At 44.9% G+C, this 21,517-nt stretch overlaps 1 protein-coding gene across 2 annotated transcripts; it reads left to right on the forward strand.

Annotated features, from left to right (window-relative positions):
* Positions 1 to 94: 94 nt before the first annotated feature.
* creb3l2 (cAMP responsive element binding protein 3-like 2) lies at positions 95 to 21,464 on the forward strand. Of its 2 annotated transcripts, none has more exons than XM_010896498.5 (12): positions 95 to 569; positions 11,463 to 11,694; positions 12,300 to 12,499; positions 12,650 to 12,725; positions 13,204 to 13,412; positions 15,040 to 15,186; positions 15,704 to 15,762; positions 16,961 to 17,029; positions 19,117 to 19,216; positions 19,323 to 19,446; positions 19,976 to 20,210; positions 20,351 to 21,464. In XM_010896498.5, exons 1-12 carry the CDS (start codon positions 471 to 473, stop codon positions 20,421 to 20,423), a joined length of 1,623 nt encoding a protein of 540 aa, XP_010894800.1. In that variant the 5' UTR covers positions 95 to 470; the 3' UTR covers positions 20,424 to 21,464. The 2 variants fall into 2 exon arrangements, with proteins under 2 accessions (XP_010894800.1, XP_010894802.1); XM_010896500.5 differs by having other exon boundaries at positions 11,463 to 11,565.
* Positions 21,465 to 21,517: the final 53 nt, after the last annotated feature.

Genomic DNA, 21,517 nt, shown 5'->3' on the forward strand with positions numbered 1-21,517 from the left:
CAGAGTCAGAATAGTTTATATCTCATAAGATTTCGCTGTTCCCGTCCCGCCCCTGTCCCCGCCCCCACACATTCCTCCTTGTCTGGTCTAGTCTAGCCTTGGGTAGCAAACTGGATCAAGGAAAAAGAGGAGAAAAAGTCCGTAGATTTATTCGCGAACGAAATAAAAAAATAATTAACCACGGTCTAATTATTCCCCCGCTTTGTTATTGTCATTTGAGGATAACGTGTTGCCTCGTTGCGACGCAACTTCTAATTACTGCGCTGTACATTAACTACGTTTCTTCCCTGAAGTTGAAATAACTTTGCGTGGACGGAGTGTACAGGGTGTAAACATTCTGCAGTTCACATCACTGGAAAGTGTTTGAAGGAGTGGATTTGCTGCCTTACATTGCAACAAAGTATCATACTCAAAGGATACTTGATTTTCATCTAGCTACACACTGAATCAGAACGGTCGCGTGGCCAAGGATGGAAATATTGGACAGTACCGAGTCTTTTTTACACTGGGATCGGAATCTCAGCGAGCTTTCAGAGCCTGGAGAAAACGAGAATATCTTATACAGCACAGTAAGTTATACGTTGGTTAATTATACACGCTTATGCACCTTTACTGCACTGCCATACTTGTAGTCACCCCTTAATTGTTGTTGAAAATCATATCAGGGCTCTCAAGGTTTTACTGGGCTGCTAGTCATAATATGGCATCAGTCCATCGATTTTTTTCAAACGAGTAAACGCTATTTTGCAGTGCGACATTACAGTAGTAGCCTATTGATTGCTCATTAGCCACCCCTGGAGTAGGCCTACGGATAGGTATATGGACCGATCGATCAGTTAAATGTTTGGGGTGTCCTCGAGTTAATAACCCATGTATCACAATTCAATGGTGATATTGAGTGCAGTCAGTCATGTAACACAGCCGAGTCTTATGCTACAATGCACACCTGGACAAAGGATGTTAAGAGAACTTTAACCCTAGTCTACATTCAAATGTGCATTTCTCCCACATAGTTCAAGCCGCGTTTTTTTATAACAGAATATCAGAATGGAGGAACACAGGCACCTCTCCAGATTCCAGTGCTAGCCTTTGAAATAGATGCTTCATGGGTTTCTGCATTATGTAATGAAAGATGTGCGTGCTGCATCAGACCTTCTAGGGGGAGCTACGGGCTGTGTGTGTGAGAGGTTGGGGGGGTTGTTGGATCCAGCTGGCTGAGGGGATGGGAACCAGACATTACACTGGTCTGGGACTTTTATACTGTAGCCTAGGCTTGGTGTCAGACTACATTCATTCACTTGTACTTCTATAGGAATGGAAACTAAAAACCACGCTGACACAACTACTTATTTCTATATTTGTCACCATCGAATCCGTCTTTCTGTTTTAGTCATTTCACTATTTTGGCCTCAAACCGTGTGGCCTCTGTAACACCAGTGCTCTGTGGTACACTGCGAGAAACCCCCTTCTTCAGATCTTGCAAGAGCAGTGTACAGCCTGTGTGAATGGTCAATGTCAGCCCGTGTGCCATTCGAAGGAAAGGTTGATTTTCTCAGATGACATGGGAAGACAGGAGTGTCTTTGTTCGAGTCCTCTCTGCCCCCCCCCCCCCCCCCCATTCCTTGGGTTGGGTTTGCTACACACACAGACTCACTTTCTCTCCCTGGGGTTTGTTGACATGACATTCCTCACAACAATGCAAACTCTCACCTCCTCATCTATTGGTTTGTGTACACTGAAGTCCCCATCTGGATCTCTCATCAATGAGGAGAGCACATCTGCCTGGTCCACCCGCTCTCCCACTGGGCACAAACCACCCAGGATTGAATAAATGCTAGATGTTCAGCGTTTTAGAATGACTCATTTAATGTCATTATATTTAGTAAGGCTGGAAGTTGATGCCCCTTACAGTTTGTTGGCAATGCACCTTTAAGAAACATAGTTCCCTTGTTGGAAAATATCGCATTCACAGTAAACATATGTAGGCTCAATCTGAAGTGGTTTGCTGTTGATTTGTATCCCGGCCTTGTTCTGTTTGTAAACTGACCTCGGCTGCGAATGCGTTACGCAGTTTTGGTCTAAATGGCTGTTTTTTCAATGTATGTTAACCCATTGTGTTCATTTGAATCACATTAATTAAAAGACAGATTGCAAATGAGTTATTACTGGTGTCATGTGCTCTAGGATGATATGAGTGTTTGGTATTGACTAGAACCATATTAAAGTCCCCACTAAATATTAGCTTTGCAGAAGGAGTGAGTAAATTAGCCTTCCCAGTTATATCTTCCACTGTCTTAGAACTATTTCATTAGCTCATAACAATTCTCCAGACATTTCAGTTACTTAAAAGTCCTTTTGTGTCAATCTTAGTTATCAACACTTTCTCTTTTGAACGTAAAAATATTCCCAAATGTCCCTTAAACTTGGCAACATAACTAGCCTTTTAAACTGAATTCATGGCATCTCTGCTTTACACCAGCAGAGTGACAGCGTTGCCATGCCATTCCTATCAGTGTCAGTTCACCACAGATAACTGTCCTTCAGTCAGACCATTTGTCCTGCTGTGGAATTTACATTCCCCACATTTACGACTTAATAGTAATAAAGACGCTAGGCATGCATACTTAGCACAGCATCGCCCATCATTTTATCAGCACATATCTACATGTAATAAGGAGGATTAGGACTAGGGTTTGGCCAAAGGTATTTTAAAACTGCTGGCACAAGAAATATTTGATAATGACATCAAAAGTTGGCCCTATATCTGCCCAGGGGCAGAACCAGCCATTGTACAGACCATAGAATTACAACGCTGGCAGGAGTGTAGTTTAGTTTAACTCAGCGGCGGAGTTGCAGACAGAGGTAAGATGTCTTTGATGAATAAGCTTATAACTACAGTCATTGAGACCATAGTAGTGATTAGCAATGTGAAGCTGGTTAACGTGTTCTTGCCCATAGTAGACCGCCCGCGTGTGCCCAAAACCATCATGTCCACCCCAGTCAGGCACGCCTCTCTTTTTCCGTCCATATGTACAGAGATAGGAAGAGAGAGAGCTATAGAGAAAGGAAAGGGCATGTGTTGTACACATTATTTAAACCTCTATCTTATCTCATACTGGCACTTCAGATATAACAATGAGTTTTATACAGTGGATGAACAGGTCAGACTGACGTGAGTTGTCGTGTAGAGGGAGCAGGATCACCCTGACTTGCCGGTTGTCACACCCCAGGTTACAAAAACCTCCCATGTGGTGCCATGCAAATATTGTCTCAGGGAGAAAGTAGAACGCCCATGGAGGAGTACAACAGTCAGCTCAGAGATGCTGGAGGAGGGCAGAGAGGACTGTGTTTCATTTATCTCTCTGTCAGGGTACAAGTAAGGCATGCCCAAGTGGGCCGGGGCTGGGAGAACACACTAAGGACACACTAAAACTCTAGTGGTGGGATGATGAACACTGACCGTACCGACCTCTTACAGAAGGCATTTTCTGTTGTTTGGTAGCCAATGCTAGCAACATGAAGATAGACAGGACATGTTTAGTAATATGGTTTACTTAATTTGAAAATTGATTTCTACTGAAATGGAACTTGTAGTAATAGTTTGTTGGGGGGGGGGGGGTGTAATTGTAAAGAAAAACATGAGCAGAAACTTCTGTTTTATTGAATTAGGTCAGGCCCAATGTGCACACACACACAGCTAGTCAAATAAAGCGCACACTGTCCAAGTGTGTGACAGAGTGATGCCTGTTCTCTGGAGGGGCATGGCTGCCTTATCCTGTGTGGCCCTCAGAACAGACCCACCACCTCAGGCTGAAAGGGCTGTCTGTGTGATGTAATTGGAGCGTTCTGTCTATTGGGAGAAATGGTCACCTGGGACACGCGCAGCACACATACATGAACGCACGAAAACAGATACAAGGGCACATTTACCCATTTACTCACTGGCTCTATTCAATAAGCGCTCCTTTTAAGACAGGATACTTTTCTGCCAGTGGAGGTTTATGTGTAGTGCTATACTTATTTCAATCAGAAGTCCTCATGAGTGTTATAATCCATGGGAAATCAGGAGAAGTGAGGACATTTTGCCAGTTCTTTCTTGTAATAAAATGAATAATATGATATATTTTAGGGAAGGGCTTTGGGTTAGGTTTGTATAGTGATTTATGGTTAAGGTTAGGCATTAAGATTTACTGGTTATGTTTAGGTGTTTGGTTTATATTTTGGTTTTGGGGACTGTTAGGGGTTAGGGACAGTAGGACCTTTAAGGTACTTTGTGGTCTCAGAAATGTCCTCACATGTATAGTGAAATGTGTGTGTGAAACATTCCCAAAAAGCTTTGTTGTGTGGTCTTTGTGCGTCCTTGTTACAGCCATGCCTCTATAAATGTGTTTACATGCCAGAGCTTTCCTTGCTGCTTTGAGATCAGCAATAAAGAATGTCTCAATTTCTGATAAATAGATATCATGAAATTCCCTTGTGGCTATTGTGTCAGACGTTCAGGTCTAGGTACTGTAAAGGATGTTCTGGTTTAGTTTTACTCAAAGCCCTGTGTGAAATGGGGCCCAAAGTCTTCAGACAATAGAATCTAAGGTTAACACCACCTTCAACATGTTCATCCTTTTACAATAACGATTAGAAAGATGACACCTAATATTTATTTTCATTTTTTTAACTGTAAAGTAACCATGGGAATGGCTTCTCTCTGGAAGCAAGTTTATTTGAAATAATGTTTTTGCCAGAAAAACGTCTTTATCAGGGTTTCATGATGGCCTCTCTTCAACCACGTCTACTTTGGGAACTGCGCTCTGTTTCTTCTCCTACTACTGTGAAGACTTCGACCAATAGGCCTTTTAGCTTGCACTGAAGCCAGATATAGTAACTGGAAGATTGTAATCATAGTGTGTGTTGCTGTGTGTTTGAGGGGGGTCACTGCTTTCAATCCACCAGGCATCCATGTTCTACCACGCAGCTAAAATTACACTCACCATTTATTCCCCTCAAGGCACCGGTTAGCTGTTAACTCTGGCGTTGTGTGTGTGTGGGTTCTGGGTGTTGGCTACGTTTCTTTTAGAAGGGCGTGTAGCGTCCCAACCCTAAATGACAGTGCAGACAAATCTGAAAACGATTTGTCTGCCTGAAACAAGTAAGGATATCGTTTGGGCTGGTAATCATAGTTCCACAAGATGATCAATTGACTCGTAGAGCCCGGCTCTTCGGGATTTGTCTTTCTTCTATCTTTTTCCCACATCCACTCGGGAAGAATCTGGAAGCATTTTTCAATATTTTAGGATGGAATTTTTTCACGGCACTCTTGTTTTTGTTTTCAAAGTTGTCATCACCTGGGACCTGTTGCATACATGTGCAACTCCATCTCATCGGTCGTGTCCATCTCTTACATCCGTTTTATGTCTTTCACCCCCCCACCTCTGCCTTTGTAGCCAGGGCTGGGGGAAGGGCTTGTCAGGGAAAACGTGCCTGCTCCTGCCCCGTACTCTCAGCTTCTTCACCTTATCTCTCTCGCTCCCTTCATTTTTTCACATTGACATCGTTTTCCTAGTGGATTAACTTAGCAAGATCATTGAGAACAACTGTATAAACAATTTTTTCCCCCTCAGCAGTCTCGTTAGCCTTTCACTGGAAGCTCTTGTGCCTTAAGGGGGTCTTGACCCAGTTTGAACCAACTCATTGCACCCACACTGAGAATGTTTGATTAGCAACTAAAGGGCATCGGTGTGTCAGAGGGACTGCAAGCCCACTAACTCAGTCAGAGTAGGCTTGGAAAAAGTAAAATGTCACTGGAGGGGGCTGCTTTTTTACTTAATTATGTTGCCTTGGTAACAAGCCACGGGGGCAATGAAGAGGGAGGTAGAAAAAGGCGAGAGAGAGAATTTATTCTCAACACCAGTCTTTTTCCTCTTTCTCTCTTTTCTCCTGTGGTTCTGTCAGTTGGTTTTGTTTGGATGCGAGGGCACGTAGGCATGTATTTGTTCACGTTGTGAGTCACTCTCCGAACTTTGACCCTAACCATGTTTCCACCAGTGGGCGAAACTGTCAGTCATTAATAAGTGGTGGATAAAAAAATAAAAACTAATCTCAGATTTCATGTAAACAAATTTACAAACGGTCATTTACAAAGAAATATCAAAATATCCGGGGTAGTTGCTTCTTTTTTTAAACCCATCTCCCCCATACCCCAACACCATCAGAAACACACTCTCACATAGAGTTCAGTACTTTGTGACCTGAATGGGCCATAGGTTGTAACTGTGCCCATCAGTGATGTAAACAAGCCATGTCCTTTGTCGTATAGTAGTTTTCCATTGTCAGTTCACACGATTACTGTTTGTTATTAACATTTGAAAGAGCGTGTGGAGAGTAAATACACCATCACACCCAAGACTACTTCTAGTTACCTGGTGTAGTCCAACAAGCCCCTCCCCGACCTAATCCTATCCAATCAGAAGATCTCAACAATCATTCTGACCCTTCACCCTGCCCAGAGGGGATAACTTGGATCACATCTTTAGCCCAGTTCTACCCCGGTAAGTATGAATGAGAAAGCATTTTATTTTTTTACAGACCATCTGTGATCAAATACAATTAACTGCCTTGTTTGGGAATAGAATAATAATTTTCGTTCAACTTTGCTGGCTCAGAGATTCAATCAAGCAACCTTCTAGTTACTGATCAGAAGCTCTAAAAGACTAACCCGCCAAGGGGGACTGCATGAACTGGATTACTCTGTTTCCAAAACTCTTCTTCTTCCTTGATCCCATGAATTCAAATCACGACCAAAGGGTCGGACACTAGAAACTCATTGTTTTCCCCAGTCTCTGGCCGCTCCTTTCATCCCTGACCACCTTGCCCCCTACAGACCTCAACTCTGAAAGCCCACCGATGCTCCCACCCTGAGCCCTGTCAGACCCTCTGTCCCGTGGTCAGGCCCTGATAACCTGCAGATATAGCTGGAGCTCCAGACGTGGAATGTATTGCTATTCCTGCTGTGGATAACAGCCATGACAGCCAGCCAGCGGGCCAGCCAAACACCACACTGGGAACAAGGCTCTGGATGGTTTTAGGCTGATAATGTCTTGTAGGGGGACACTGGTAGATACAAGGGACATGTCAGTCATGATATCCAAAGCATATACAAGTTTGGCCTTTTTTTGTGTGTCTGGAGTTTAACTTTTTTGTTTGGTACCGTAAACCCCGCAATGAACTGTAAAACAAAGACAATTTTACCTTCTAGGGACATTTTGTCTGTTTCAAATAGGTCTATGCTATTTTCGTCCGGGTTTTCAGGTATAACTCAGAAGTGGGGTTAGGTTTTCGGTTTGTAGTTACATTTTGGGGTGGTTTAGGGATTAGCAAAAATAGGGATTTGAATGGGTATAAAGTTTGGTGTTCCCAGCAGTATTGAAATGTACAAGTTCTGTGTGTGTTTGTTGGTCTCAATATCAGTGACTCCGTAAACAAGGAAGAGTCCTGGGCAAAGTACAGCCTTCTACACACAAGGGAGTTGACCCTTGTGTCTGTGTGTGTGTGTGTTTTTGTGTCTGTGTGAGCAATTCCTTCCTCTCTACCGGTGTATAACATCTGGTCTAAGTTTTGTAGAAGTTCTTGCGTCATCAGTTCCGCTGCCACCCTTCCCCCAAGTTAAGATGACTTTCTGTCTTTGCCTAAACCCACGGAGGACAGTACACACAGACACACACCCTCCAGGGGGTCAGGCATTACAGACCACCACCAACATTCTTTCAAACGCTTTCTCAACTTGTATAAAGGACAAATGTGCCCCAACATGCTCCTGCTGATGTCCAGGAAACTCTGACCAGGTTAAAGCAACTCTGCCCTGTCTTTCCAATTCAGTCAATCAAATCCAAATATTACAAGTATAAGCTGCTTTACTGGTTGGTCATCAGGAGGTAGCAGTTAGCCTAGTGGTTATGGCATCTAACTGGAAGCTAAGTGGTTGCCAGATCAAATCCCTTGCTGCCTGGGGAAACTGCATATTAGCTGCCTATTTTATGATTAAGGTTAGGGTTATGGTTCTTTTTTTCTCAAGCGTGCTTGCATGTTTGATATTTGCATTGATGATAGCAAAGAATGGCCAGAGTTTCTTAAACCTGGGCATCATTTTTTCGACATCGGCCTGTGAGATAGCAGTGCCTCGAAGGCGCATCTCCGGGCCCCTTTGTGACGCGGGCCCTCGACTTCCACAGTACCATCGACTTCCACAGTACCATCGACTTCCAGAGTACCATCTCTCAGGCACTACTTCATCTAATGCGTTCAAAACCATCCATCTACCTGCTGTTATAGGATCCAGTGAGTCAGGTTACAGCCTGAAGCCCAGCCTACATCCCCTCTCCCATGCAGAACCCCCACCACCCAGCTCCTTCAGTGCCAGTCCCCGCAGACAAAGAGGCATTCTGCCTTAGCAGCACTACCTCAGAGGGAGCCCATCTCAACCTGGTGAACTCACATTCCCATGCCTAACTATGCCTTATCCACTCCAACAACTCCTACCCCCTTAGGCGCGCACACACTCTCTCTCACACACACACACGTTAACCCCTGCCTCACCTTCACGTCTCTAACTAGCCGAGGTAAAGACAGAGAGGTTACTGGGACTGTTCCATAGGCCCCCTGAGAGTATAACTCTCATCCTCCAGACCACCAGTGCTTCATTCCTCTCCTAGTAAAAAAAAAACACCTGACGGTTTTCCTACCATAATTGCCACACCGCCACTGTCATGACCGGAGCACAACTGCTGCACAGAACAATGTGACTAGGAAGCCTGGTGATGGTGGTGTTGGGGCGGTTAGTGCCAGTCGGTGGTTGCCTTGGTGAGCAACAGCGATCGATACAGAGGTGGTCCAGAGGTTCCTCAGTGACAGTTAATGTGAGCCGGCTGTTCTGTTGCTGGGGACTTGAACGTCGACCGATTGGGTTGTGAAGGGCGGCGTCTTTGTCAGTGATTTGGTGTGATGTCTAAAATAATTCTAACTACATCCTAGAGGCAGGAAGGCAAACTCAGACACTGCTGACATTAGGCTGGTGTGCGCTTGTTAATATAAACATACAGACTAAACACATACGGAGGATTACAAAAAGACATGCCTGAGAGGATCGTCATACCTTCTAGCAAAACCTACCCACCTAACTACTCATGGAGACTTGTAGGGAGACAGACACTATGTGTTTGTGTATAGGCATACCAACAGTAGCCTGGGGGCTTCACATGTGGCAATACCAACCGGGTCAGTCATTTCCGGTGTTGGTGTCGGACAAGGTAAGCTCTATCAACTCCTTGTGATAGGTCGGGCCGTCTGCAAGTTCAATCCTGGCCGTTGGCCTGAGGACGTCTTCCCCTTCTGGCGCGTAGGAGCTGGCGAGTACTTCCTTGCCAGTTGAGCGGTCCGATAAGAGAACGGTGTGGCCGGTTGTGCTTCTGACGACAGCCGTCTAGATCTTAAACTCTCCCGAGCCTACAGTAAAATGTATTAACTGCAATAACTATTACAGAGACATAAAATGAAACTTCCAGCGTTAAAAAATGACCTGGGTGTCGTGTATTGGATTGGTACTTAGCATTTACAGCCGTTTACTTAAGGCCTTATCTGAACAGACTGTCGTTTGTCTGCAGTTCTCATCCAGCTGGTTATGAGGAAAAAGAGTCACCAATGGAAAAAGAGCGAAAATAACATTCCGATGCCGAGTGGTCAGTTTGGTTAGTCTCACTCCCTCCCCTGTCTCTCTCTCCCTCCCCGTCTCTCTCTCTCTTGCTCTCTCTCTCCCCCCCATCTGACTCAGTAATTAAACCCACATGCCTGGCTCCTTGCCTTCTCTCCCTTTCTCCTTGTGCTCCCTCCCTCCCTCTGTCTGTTTCTCTGTCTCCTCCGTTACATTCCCTGCACTCCTTCATCTTTGTCACTGTTTCTTATGATCTCATTCTCTTCCTAGTTGACTCTTCAACATTTTCCTGTGAATTTTGCTTTGTGTTTTTCAACTAGATCAAATCCATTTCTGCCCACTTCTGATGGAACCACCAAGACTTATTTTCCAGATGTTTCCTATCTCCCTGTTCTAGCAGTTTAAACAGGTCCCGTCTGGCTAAAATTCCTATTGGCTGTGGTCTGTATATTCTGCCCGGAGACAGTACTCTAGACTCAAAAAGGATGTTGTGAAAGTCCTTCCACAAAACTCTGTGAACTTGGGGTGGAATAAGGACATAAACTGGTTGAAAGCACCCTACAATAAACCCAGTCGTCTCCAGTTTCGCCCAGCTAATGTTTCTTAACATCTGAATGTTGAACATGTCTCTGGTGTTGTCATTGACTATACTGAATGTGCAATCAAATTTTCAATCAGATTTATTTATAAAAGCCCTTTTTACATCAGCAGATGTCACAAAGTGCTTTTACAAAACACCTGTTTAAACCCCAAGGATCAAACAACAGTAGTGTTGAATAGCTCATTCCTTCAGTAGTGTTGAATAGCTCATTCCTTCAGTAGTGTTGAATAGCTCATTCATTGTCCAGAGCACAGAACTCTGTAAGGCATCATCAGTCCGAGGCAAAAATAGGTGACCTTCTCAGAAAGAGCAGAAACAATCAAATTATTATAGTAATCCCAGCATTGATTAGATTCAGGGAAATATATTTCAGGGAAATATAATCTAGAATGACACCATATTTTGCAGCGGAAACTAGTTAGACCTGCACATATGCCTCGGCACAGAGATAATTGGTCAGGAGATGGACAGCCTTAAGGCCAGAGGTAAACGTGTGGGTAACCTGAAAAGGGTCAGAGAGTGAGAAGAATCAAAGGATAAAGTTGAGGTTGAGATGGGTTGAAAGGTAGAGCAGTTGAAAAGCAGAGGGCAGGGACTGATGGTAGATCACCTGGAGCAGCTGAAGCAGAAGGGCCTGTTTCAACCTGTCTCTGACAGACGCTGGGATGTGAGATTCGCTTTTTTCAGGCCACATCAGGGAATGTCAGAGGAAGGTTGAAAGGAATGTGTGTGGAGGAATTGTTCGATGGTAGTACAGGCAGAAGATGTAAAGAAATACACAAAAGTTGGAAAGAAGGAAGAAGGGAAGAAGGGAAACTACAACAGCAAGAGCGATGGGACGTTAAGAACACAGATTGGACGTTAAGATATGGCTGCTCTTATCAGTGTGAGAGAGATCCATCCGTACTGTCATTGGGGTAGAGGTGTTATATGGCTTCTCTCATTGGCTCTTTTTACTTGGCCTGGGGGTGCTTAAAGTCGTTAAACCCTTTTATAGGCAGTAATTACAGACTCTGCTGGTTCACAATAATACAGGTAGAGGTACCTGGTATGAAAAAGACATGGTATATGTTATTATAACTAAGTGTTATGATGACTGGGTTTTCTAATGTCTCCATCCTCATCATCCTAATCTCGCTCTGTCTCCCTCTCTCCTCCCAACAGCACTTCACAGAGCTCCTGGACGACTTTTCCCAGGATGCTTTGCTGGGCCAGCTGCTGAGCGACCCCTTCCTGTCCGGCCGGGACGGAGAGGCCATGGATGAGGGTGAGGATTTAACCCCTTCCTCCCCGCTGCCCCCCCATATCCAGGCGGAGCACTCGTACTCCCTCTGTGGGGACTCCCGGCCCCAGTCCCCACTCTCACACCTGGCTGGGGAGCAGGGGAGTGAAGCAGGTGAGATGGAGGGAGAGGTGTACGGAGGAGGGGGAGGTCAGTGCCGGGTGAAAGGGTTTTGGGTCTTCTCCGTAGGCAGCATAACACGTTGTCACGAGTATGCGCCCTGTGGTGTCTGTGACAAAACACGGAGGAGGTATTTGGCGTATTTTTCAAATACACAGTCAGAGAGAGATACTATTTTTTCAACGAAAACCAGTCAAAACATTGTAGTTAAAGCGTTTTCGGTGCATTTAGTATTTTAAATATGAATAACTTCAGATCTGTTTCTAGGGACTTTTTCTTTTATATTTCACTTTTATTTAAATGGCACGTTGATTAAGAACCAACGACCTGGGGGGGGGTGTTATAGGGGGAGAAGGAGAAATTAGGCTGAACTGTCCTGCTCAGGACAGTCAGTGTAAAGCCACCTTGATGCCCCGTACAGAATCTTCTAATATTTAACAACATGTTTAAAAAAATAAAATAAAAAAACATTCAAATGCATGTGAAAAATATTACAATATTTTATTATGGTTTTTCAACCAAGATCTGGCAAGAGAAGACAAAGGCGTATAGCGACAAATACGAGACATAACCAACTCACCGTGTTTTCTCTCGATCAGAGTCCGAAGGCGAGGAGTGGCCCATGGAGCAGGAGGAAAAGATGGATGTGCTGCTGTGTGACCCTCCTGCCCTGCTGCCCACCCTATCTCTTACTCTGGCCCCCGAGGGCCACATCATTGAAGCCCCTGAACTGGCCATCCCCCCAGCCCCCAGCCCCACGGCCGGCCCACAGTCCGCCACACAAGGAAGGACCAGCAAGGTGAGGCTGAGAATTAGACGGATGAATTTTAAAAGCTCTTCTTACATTTTTGATAATATTATTGATATTCTCGCAAACGCCTGTTGCTTGACATGTGATAATGCACACACACACGTGTACAATGTTGACCTCTGCTGTCTGATTTTGTAGGTGAAAGAGATTTCCGAGATTCAAATCAAATTGGAGCCTCACGAGGTGGACCAGTTCCTGAACCTGTCACCACAAAGTGAGACCCACATTAATACACCAGTGGAAAAGGCTTCTGTTTTCAGTGCTTTCTCAGTCAACTGAAAATGGTGAAGCTATTTAGGTCCAAACGTTTTTATTCTCAATTATTTTCTCAGATTCCGATCGGTTCCTGAATTGAGTGACTTAATTTGGAATTGAACCCGGCCCAGCCTTGTTTGTAGGGACCTGCAACCACCACACACACACACACACGCACGCACAATTTGAGTATTTCACGACTAGACCGTGAATGAACCAGTAAGGCTAGCACAATGCTTCCCAGCGTGTTACTATGCCACTGAGGACCCCTGCTGGCCAATGGCCCTCTCTGCACGCGTGAAGATGACATCTGGAGCAATCCACAAGTCTATAAATGGTTGTGACGATAATCTCCAGTCGTGTTTGTGAGTGTGTAACCTGTGAGTGTGTAACCTGTGAGTGTGTAACCTGTGTGTGTGTGTTTTTTCCCTCACCAGATCTTGAGTGTCTGCAGATGCCCCCCACCCCCCCCTCCTCCCACGGCAGCGACTCGGAGGGCAGCCAGAGCCCGGTGCACGCTGGAGCCTCGCCGGGCCCCTCCACCCCGTCCTCCCCCGTCAGCCCTGCGCCCCCCCAGGGAGGCCTCAAGGCGGCTCCGCGCGGACCTTCATCCCTGTCCAACTCGCCCCTTCTTACTGCCCCACACGTAAGTGCGCCGAGCGGGATTAGCCTTTGACTAAAGAAATCGCACAGGGAGACCGTCCCCCGCGGCGGTCGATGATCTTTGAGAGATTGGATAGGTGAGTGGAGGTTGTCTCGCCGTTTCCCTCGCCAGTCTGTGCCACCATATCCCATAATTTCATCCACACACCAGGTCTGATTTGCTCTTGGTAAGATGTGATAGAGAAGAGACACCTGTTGGACGAGCAAAGGCCCAGGTCACAGGCCCTGCAGTCTACTGGAGCAAAGGCCCAGGTCACAGGCCCTGTAGTCTACTGGAGCAAAGGCCCAGGTCACAGGCCCTGTAGTCTACTGGAGCAAAGGCCCAGGTCACAGGCCCTGCAGTCTACTAGAGCAAAGGCCCAGGTCACAGGCCCTGCAGTCTACTAGAGCAAAGGCCCAGGTCACAGGCCCTGCAGTCTACTAGAGCAAAAGCCCAGGTCACAGGCCCTGTAGTCTACTAGAGCAAAGGCCCAGGTCACAGGCCCTGCAGTCTACTAGAGCAAAGGCCCAGGTCACAGGCCCTGCAGTCTACTAGAACAAAGGCCCAGGTCACAGGCTCTGCAGTCTACTAGAGCAAAGGCCCAGGTCACAGGCTCTGCAGTCTACTAGAGCAAAGGCCCAGGTCACAGGCCCTGTAGTCTACTAGAGCAAAGGCCCAGGTCACAGGCCCTGCAGTCTACTAGAGCAAAAGCCCAGGTCACAGGGCCTGCAGTCTACTAGAGCAAAAGCCCAGGTCACAGGGCCTGCAGTCTACTAGAGCAAAGGCCCAGGTCACAGGCCCTGTAGTCTACTAGAGCAAAGGCCCAGGTCACAGGCTCTGCAGTCTACTAGAGCAAAGGCCCAGGTCACAGGCCCTGTAGTCTACTAGAGCAAAGGCCCAGGTCACAGGCCCTGCAGTCTACTAGAGCAAAAGCCCAGGTCACAGGGCCTGCAGTCTACTAGAGCAAAAGCCCAGGTCACAGGGCCTGCAGTCTACTAGAGCAAAGGCCCAGGTCACAGGGCCTGCAGTCTACTAGAGCAAAGGCCCAGGTCACAGGCCCTGCAGTCTACTAGAACAAAGGCCCAGGTCACAGGCTCTGCAGTCTACTAGAGCAAAGGCCCAGGTCACAGGCTCTGCAGTCTACTAGAGCAAAGGCCCAGGTCACAGGCCCTGTAGTCTACTAGAGCAAAGGCCCAGGTCACAGGCCCTGCAGTCTACTAGAGCAAAAGCCCAGGTCACAGGGCCTGCAGTCTACTAGAGCAAAGGCCCAGGTCACAGGCCCTGCAGTCTACTAGAACAAAGGCCCAGGTCACAGGCTCTGCAGTCTACTAGAGCAAAGGCCCAGGTCACAGGCCCTGCAGTCTACTAGAGCAAAGGCCCAGGTCACAGGCCCTGTAGTCTACTGTTTTTTTCGCCCCTCAACAGTTTGTGTACTTATTCTTGAATTTCTACAATGAGATTGAACGTATACAGAAGGGATATTTTACCTATATATGTATTTTTTCATGCAGATATCAGAAGGAAACAAAAATGTGTGCAGCCTTACACTTTCTCTACGTCTTGGGCTTGGCCCACCCCCGTTATTCCACGGGCTCCATTAACACCTCCTTTCCCCCTCCTCCCCATGTAGAAGCTGCAGGGCTCTGGTCCTCTCCTGCTGACCGAGGAGGAGAGGAGAACCCTGGTTGCAGAGGGTTACCCCGTTCCCACGAAGCTGCCCCTCTCTAAGGCTGAGGAGAAAGCCCTGAAGAAGATACGCAGGAAGATTAAGAACAAGGTGAAACCTGGACTTATGTTTTATGAAATGTCCAACACCACTTTCAGTGTATATGATTAGATTCCTGTTGATGGCTAGCTAACTGTTAGCTACCAAAATAAAGGAAACACGTGATACAACTTATATTGAAAGCAGCTGCTTTCACACACGTGTGGAAGTAACATCCCATCATGCTTAGGATCATGTGTAATTGTGCTAGGCAGGCCCAGTTGCCAAATATTTAGCTATCGTGGCTAGAAGAGATCTCAGTAACTTTGAAATAGGGGTTATTGTTCGGGCATATTTAGCAGGAGTTTCGAGACCTAGACCTATCCACATGCCATGCCATGCTATGGTTGTGTCAGTTACATGCCGACTTCCTTAATGATTATAGTTGCTTACTGTATATACATGAAAATCCCTTCTATTTCTACCAGTGGCAGACTTTTCGCAGGAAGCTTCCAAGTGACACTATGAAGTAACTATCCTATATCTGTGAGCCATTATTTGTGGTAATGTTTGACATCTATTCCTTCAGATCTCTGCTCAAGAAAGCCGGAGAAAGAAAAAAGAATACATGGATGCCCTGGAGAAAAAGTGAGTCTTTCATGATGCTCCAGCTCAAATGAATCGCTTTAGGAATAATAACAGTTTTTCTTTTTCCATTATTGTTAATTAACCTTGTTATGAACACTGTAGATAATGACTGTATGACGATGAGGTGCTTTCATGTACACACAGGGCTGGTCGGGTAGTGTTCTCTCCCAGTTAATTTGTCAGTCCTGACCATAGACTGTATATAAAATGGACGACGCCCTTTCGCTCTTTTCCATTGGTGAAAAATGAAGCCACCAGTGTCCCGATACGGCGCTGACATCTTGGACTTGCGTCTGCGCAGATAGCGATCTTGGGACCAGTTCTGCGCAGTAGTTATGCGCAGTAGCGAGCAGGATGTAAAGCCGTAAAGCTGCGAAATCAATGGCCCCACCCCTGTGCCCCGCCCTCACTCTCCCTCGCAGAATGCGCATACCGTAATCAATCGCAAGTCCAAGTACAGTACAACCTTTGCTTGTTAAACCTAGACGATATGTTATAGCCTAACTTACATCATGTTTAACCTTAATTTAGAATAGGCCTAATACAAAAATAATTGGTAACTTCTAGCTAACGATCACCTGCTAGCTATTAACGAGGCTTGTTGTCTTTTAGCTAACGTTAGCTACATTACATTTATTTACTAATTAAATAGCTTATAAATTTAACTTACCGAAAAAAATTCAAAGATCGATTGGAAATGCCAGATCGGTTAGCACAATGTACTGCAGAACAACCCATTATGTCTGTGTGAAATTATATCAATTATAGAAATTTAGAGATTAAATGTAAAGCTCCAATCTCCTCAGTCCTCCGAAGGAGGATGGCGCTTCAGTGGCTCCTTGGCTCAGATAGCTGTCAATCAAAGCTGTGAATCACGACGTCACACCACCGTTTTTAGAGCATTAAATAACTAACTAAAAACCAACTTATTTTAAAAACAAACTCTTGAATTTACATTAGCGTGATACAAACTACAGTACATGACAGAAACCAGCTTCGGAAAAAAGATAATTGAAGGGTAATTTAATTGTTTAGTTGGTCTCGCGTCCCATTGAATAACATGGGGAGGGCGGGGTTTATGACCTATACTGGGACCACTCACCAGGGGGCGATCGAGACGTTTTGGCTTCACTTTTCAGGGCTTGTGCGGCACGCTTGGTCCTGACACTGACCATGTAATTCTCCCTTGTGTCCACAGGGTGGAGACATGCTCCAATGAGAACAGCGAGCTGCGCAGGAAAGTTGAAAATCTGGAATGTACCAACAAGTAAGAGACGTCCATTGTGCTCCAGCCTTAAGGGCAACGGTTTTCAATCTGGGTGTTTGGAGGAACTACACACTGTTGAACTGTTTCTAATTTCGATTTAACCAAATGTTTCATTAAGTTGAGCTGAGGAATGGATATGGAAGTTTTTCTTCAGAGCAGCAGCACTGCTCAGATATTACATTGAATGGTACATGGCTATGAAAGTGTCACAAGAAATATTTCCAAAAACACTGTCACGCCTGTTTTCCTTTTGTTTTTTGTCTGGCCTGGTATTGTTGTTTCACATCATGACACTCCATTTTTCCATTTATATCATTTATGGGGACCATTTGTGCACAACGAGCAAAGTATTTTGTATAATTTTACTTTACCTTTGAGAATAACTTAATATCCATAGTTGGGCCTTTAAAAGCAAAAGGAAAAACTCAAATCATTACCAACTTAAGACTTATTTTACAAGAGCTACGGTTGCCTTCAGAATGAAAATCACTCATTCACCCAGTTTGAATAGAGAAAAGGACTCATTGTCCTGTCCTGTATCACTGAGTACTGAAATGAGCATAGAGGGTAAAAAAGAAAACGAGATAATTATCTGAGGAGGTCAGGCACAAGGTTGTAGCCAAGCATGGAAGATCTCAAGGCTAGAATTCCATCTGGGGGGACCTTGATGTTGCCCCTATCATATGCAATATTATCAAAGATATTTAAGGCCCATTCCACTGTATCTAACATCCCTTCACATACACACAAGACAACATTTGAACATTGCAGCAAATTATTGTTTGAGTGGTGGAAAAGCACCTTGACCAACCGCTACACAGATTTAAGTTGATCTTCAGTTATATTCATACAAATATAACTTATTAATGCAATATCAGTTATTAACATGAACCTAGAAAGTTTTGTACCAAATCAAAACGGAAAGTATCAGCTTGTTTTATTCCAGTGTAAATGTAATTAAAGACTATTTAGATTCTAAAGATGGTCAAAAATATGATTTTGATGTCATGTCCTGGCCAGTCCTCTGCTTTTACTGAAACGGAGACAGGGTGTTTGCTTTGTTATTATTCATTACCGCTAAATAAATGAATAGTGAAATGTTGATCGGCCACAAACGTTTGCTAACCACTTCATTAGCATACTGTTTGTGCTAATCCTTTCCTGCATTTTGAATCCAACCCAGTGAAATTTTAGCGCAATTCTCCGAGTTGAATTTATTGTGTTTTCCTCATGAATAGACATGTATACACACTGTCACATTGTCTGTAAGGCCATATGCCAGCCCAGTCAAGTGCATTATGCTCAGCTGTTCTGTGCTTTTCCGCTTCATGGCTCTGCATGCGTGTGTTGTCTTCAGCAAACCCGCTTGAGTGTCAGTACCCACCAGACCTGTCTCATCTGAGAAAACAGGGGAGGTTCTCCAAGGGTATGGATTCTGCAGAGTTTTTGTAAGCTCCGATCCAAAGTGGCGTTCTCCAGCTTGTGGTCCTTTGAAGCAAAACCAAGTTTATATGGTCTACATCTGGTTCGTCGGCCCTGACTATGGGGGAAATGAATGTGATTTTTTATTGTACCTGGAAAATGTGTGAGGTTGGTTGAAACAGGTTTAGGAGACTGTACAAATTTTGGTCTGAGAGATAATGTCAGTAACTGACTGAATTATGAATAACACCTTAATTATGAATAACAACAGTCACATCATTACACAGAACATGCAAACTAGTTTGCTTTCACACTCGCCTCAGACAAAAGATTCGCTCCATTTGCTCCATTTTGTTTTAGTAGGAACGTTTCTGAATTATGATTTCTACACTACAGGAGACGAAAGTGGATATTTTAAATACTCTTCAAAAGGGTAGGATGGCAAAAGTTTTCAGAAATTGGGCTGGTACTTTCCAAGCTTCAAGGGGAAGCTGGTTTCCCCACTGGGGTTCCAGGACGAAGAGCTGAACAGTCCCCCTGTAGGTGTGGGAAAGCAGAGCCCTCCGCTTTTAGTCCCAGTGTTTACAGTAACAAGATGCCACTCTTGCTGTATATTCACCTTCTGCCTTTTTCTCATTCCCCTCTGCCCCCCCCCCCCTTTCCAGGACTTTAATACAGCAGCTACACTCTCTGCAGGCAGTGGTGGCGGGGAAGGTACCCCGTTCCTGCAGGGTTGCCGGAACCCAGACCTCCTCTTGCCTCATGGTGAGACTACGCAACGCTGGCTCAGATTGTGTTTCTCTGGTGTGGGCTTCTTTTCCTGGTTAAATGCATTACCCGGCGTCCTAACGAGGTGTGTGTTTGCGTCCAGGTGGTGGTGCTGTGTTTCGCAGTGTTCCTTGGGAGCTTTTGCCCCAGCCTCGGTCCCTGCTCCTCCATTACAGAGACAGGTCTCTCCAGAGATATGGCTATGCAGGAGTCTTACACTGCATCAGGTAGAGGCACGCACACACACACATACACACGTTGAAGTGGCATGCAAGCTCTGTGCGTCTACACTCCAATGTCATTATTGTCCATTAAGTGGGACTATCATTAGCATGATGTAAAAAGCATTGTGGCCATTTGAATGAATAGCAGTGCAGCCATTTTTTATCGCGGTTCTCCTCCAGTCTGATCTCCCTCCCACACAATGCCTCCCCGGCTATGAGCCAGGTATTAATACGGCTGGCAGTCCACACTTGAACAATCTGGATGATGTGTACAGAGCGAGATTTACTGTTGGTGTAGGTTTGACATGTAATTAATATCATCAGACTTCACTTACTGGTCATTTAAACGTCTGGAGGCTTGATCAGGCCTAAATGCCCTTGTACCCTTTGATAATCTTCTACCGGCACATGCATCAAGAATAGGACTTGTCACAGATCAGCGTTTTATTTTAGGTTTCTGCCTTATTATCAAGTTTTTCCTAGCCAGCTCGATTCTACGATAGTATACTCAATTACCCATGGTCCTTCACAGTGAAGTCAAGGAGCCTGCTGTCCTTTGAGGAGGGAGGATTGGATGAGACACATCTTCTTGGTCTGGGTGGGGACTATCCTGACCAATGGGAGAGGCCCACGGTCGTCATGGCAGCATGGCGCTCTGAGAAAACGCAGCAGAAAGGGGAGGAGTCCCAAAGTGCCGAGACACGTCCACCTTTCAGCAATAGCAATGACACGAGTCCCCAGAAACCCCTCCTATTAGACCTCCAAAGGTATTAGTTACACACACACACACACACACACACACAGCAAGAAGTTACATCAGACAGTAGAAACTGTTCTGCTTCATAACTTTCAGTAAGAGTGTTATGCTACAGTATCCAATGCTTTACCCTCTTTTCTCCTTTCCTAGGTCTCTGGAGCAGAGGACAAACGACAGCACAAAAATTTTAGCGCTGGAGAGAACAGTCAACGAGACGTCTTAGGGTCGGTCCCCTTTGACCTTCCCTCTGAAGGAGACAGGAGGCTTTCTGTATTTATAGAATCATTTTGGATTTCATTATTGTTTTATTGTATGCTGTTCTTTTATCATGTGTTTCTATTCCAGTAGTACACCACGTTTTATTATTTTAGTTATTTTTGTGTTCATACTTTATTTGTTTTTTTAATTTGTTTGTGTTTTTATTTGACGGTTTTTATTTGCGTCATTATATGACGCCTGTGCTTCAGCCAATACGCTCCGTCATATTTGAGTGTTTGGTATTCATTATGTATTTCTATGGTGATATTCCCCTTTACGTTGAGTGGGGACCTACTGTCTGAAATGCTCTTCTCTTTCAGTCTGGGTTTCTTGTAGATTTTGATAGGAAATATTCTGAATATCACTCTGTCCTTAATACGTTTATCTACTAAAAAGCCAAAGGTCTTTATAGCAAATTCTATTTTTGTAAATATAAATATTAACGTAAACGTCAGCCAGCATTTGTGAGGTCTGTAAAAGGCGGTTTTACAGGCGGTTGCATGTCTGCACATAAGATTTAATAATACAGCATCACGAAGACCCTGTTCCCCTATTGTTGACAGACAAGTGGGTGGGGAACGTATTGTTTCCTTTAACTGAACAAGATATTTGCTCCACTTCAATCAACTGAGAGCCAACAGTATTGCGGCCTTGTGATTTGATGAACCCGGATGATGTTTCTGCTGGGTCGAAGTCCTTTCAGCACGGCCTGCGTCTCGCGCATGCAGTCACATACATGGAAGATTTTCTGTAGAACCAGGAGTGTCTATTTCGTTAGTCCACCACTCTACCGTCAACCCACGCACACTGTTTCCAAAGAGTCAATTTCTTATTTATTGTACATAAAGTGTAGCGTTGCAATATTTTTTTTGCACAGAACAAGTAGCATTACGCATAATACTTCAGGTAGACGTGCTCTAAATGTCTCTCAGCTATGCGTTTTTACCGTTCTTGTACCAGACTTATGTGTAGGTGGGTTTATATCAAGTAAACTGCTTGCACGTGATCTTTCTTAATGGGTTGTTCTGTCATTTTTGTTGTTGCTGAAAACAAATAAAT

The sequence above is a fragment of the Esox lucius genome, chromosome 23 (assembly GCF_011004845.1).
Source record: "Esox lucius isolate fEsoLuc1 chromosome 23, fEsoLuc1.pri, whole genome shotgun sequence".
NCBI lineage: Eukaryota > Metazoa > Chordata > Actinopteri > Esociformes > Esocidae > Esox > Esox lucius.

Bases quoted from the DNA above. Each gene is read 5' to 3' on its own strand.
- creb3l2 (XM_010896498.5), top strand. From the start codon at position 471: ATGGAAATATTGGACAGTACCGAGTCTTTTTTACACTGGGATCGGAAT. The intron at 11,695-12,299 runs GTGAGATGGAGG...TCTCTCGATCAG, and splicing joins GGAGCAGGGGAGTGAAGCAG to AGTCCGAAGGCGAGGAGTGG. The intron at 12,500-12,649 runs GTGAGGCTGAGA...CTGATTTTGTAG, and splicing joins CACAAGGAAGGACCAGCAAG to GTGAAAGAGATTTCCGAGAT.